The sequence below is a fragment of the Bombus bifarius genome, unplaced genomic scaffold (assembly GCF_011952205.1).
Source record: "Bombus bifarius isolate JDL3187 unplaced genomic scaffold, Bbif_JDL3187 scf7180000009157_frag, whole genome shotgun sequence".
Taxonomy (NCBI): Eukaryota; Metazoa; Arthropoda; class Insecta; order Hymenoptera; family Apidae; genus Bombus; species Bombus bifarius.
In genome coordinates this window covers 1-1,636 of record NW_022884937.1, presented here as the reverse complement: position 1 = coordinate 1,636, position 1,636 = coordinate 1, and the positions used below count along the sequence as shown (strand labels likewise).

The window sequence follows — 1,636 nt, the reverse complement described above, 5'->3', positions numbered from 1 at the left end:
ATATAATCACTGCTGAATGTTTTGTAGTTACGAAAGTTGCATACAAACATACATTGTACATACGACTAGTAATGGTACTAAATTACTGTTAGAGGGTCTTGGGTGTATAGAACCATATGGTTAAATTAATACTAGAGATAACGAATCGCGCGAATGTAATTAATATTTTGAAGTGCGTTGTTTGCATTAATTGATAGTTTTCTTATAAACTTTTTTATAAACAATTTCATTGCTATAGAAAAAAGATATGCTGCCGGTAATATGTCTATCCTACTTAAATAGAAAGTGCAATATTTTGTTATAATATTTGGCGCAAGTTTATACATTATTACATCCAAAAATAATATTCTTTTTATATCTAAGCTATATTAAAATATAAAGATACAAATAGCTATGCGAGTAGTTAGTAGTTGATGCTTTTTACTTAAATTGTCTTATACTTCATAATTTGTAATAATATAATTCTTGTCATCAATGATTCTTCGTTTTTACTTTGTATATATTATACTTCCAGGAAGATGCCGCTCTATAAATTGACTTACTTCCCAGTTACGGCATTGGCAGAACCAATCCGTTCTTCTTCAGCTATGCTAGTATTCCATTTGAAGATGAACGTATCAAAAAGGACGTCTGGCCAGAAATAAAGCCCTGTAAGCTTAAAATTTAAAGAAGTTCTGTTTCTTAAATCTCATCTTTCCTAATTTAACTAAAGTAGCTAAATAAAGTAGAACACAATTATGCAGAGTATAACAGAGATTATTGTTTACTCTCCATTGCTCTATAAGATATGTGGGAGAACAATAGGTATTGTTAAGGAGACAATGCCCTTTGTTTGCTGATAAATTATCAATAAATTAAATTATATCTTTCCAAAACAGATAACAGGAAGCTAGATATTTAAGAAGCATCATAATCTGTTTGTTCGATAGAATCTTTGATTCTATTAGTTGTATGTTTTTAGTGACTCCTTATGGCCTGCTTCCTATGCTCGTAGCTGATAGAAGGAAGGTTGCTCAGTCTACAGCTATTTGCCGTTACTTAGCCAAACAATATGACTTAACTGGAAAGACTGACTGGGCAAATCTTCATATTGATGCCACTGTTGATACTATTCATGATATTCGTCATAGTGAGTATCCAGTGCTGTTTTGCATAAATCTTATGAGAATCTTGATAACAGATAGTACATATCTGTTCAGGTATTTATTAGTTGAAATCCGATTTAATATTTGATTTAATCGAACGATACACGTATGTCAACAATACAAGACAAAGGATTAAAAAGGATTGTAATTCTATCTTCAGTATCATTTAAATTTCGCACAACACTGTATTCAAATTAGTATAACATTAGCGAAGAGTATTTAACTGAAAACAAATTTTCAGAAATTGCCGCCTTCCACTATGAGGAGGACGAGAAGGTCAAAGCTGCAAAACGCAAGGCTGCTGAAGAGACGCTGCCGTTCATTTTAGAACGTTTGGACCAGCAAGTGAAGGAAAATGACGGCTACTTCTACGATGGTACTCTCTCTTGGGCTGATTTAACATTCGTGCTCTGCTCGATTATTTGAACTTTATGTACAAGTCTGATCTGATCGAGAATTACGAGAATCTGAAGCTGCTGGAGAAAAAGGTC

At 32.8% G+C, this 1,636-nt stretch overlaps 1 protein-coding gene across 1 annotated transcript; it reads left to right on the top strand.

The window, feature by feature from the left end:
- The first annotated feature begins 616 nt into the window (after nt 1-616).
- Nucleotides 617-1,630, top strand: LOC117214111 (glutathione S-transferase-like). The gene is made up of 3 exons (XM_033459952.1): nt 617-650; nt 962-1,129; nt 1,387-1,630. Exons 2-3 carry the CDS (start codon nt 985-987, stop codon nt 1,569-1,571), a joined length of 330 nt encoding a protein of 109 aa, XP_033315843.1. The 5' UTR covers nt 617-650; nt 962-984; the 3' UTR covers nt 1,572-1,630.
- The last annotated feature ends 6 nt before the right edge of the window (nt 1,631-1,636 follow it).

What these genes read in the sequence shown, in the direction of transcription:
- LOC117214111 (XM_033459952.1), top strand. Translation starts at nt 985, where the DNA reads ATGCTCGTAGCTGATAGAAGGAAGGTTGCTCAGTCTACAGCTATTTGC. An exon ending in TATTCATGATATTCGTCATA is followed by an intron (nt 1,130 to 1,386) that starts GTGAGTATCCAG and finishes ACAAATTTTCAG; the next exon opens with AAATTGCCGCCTTCCACTAT.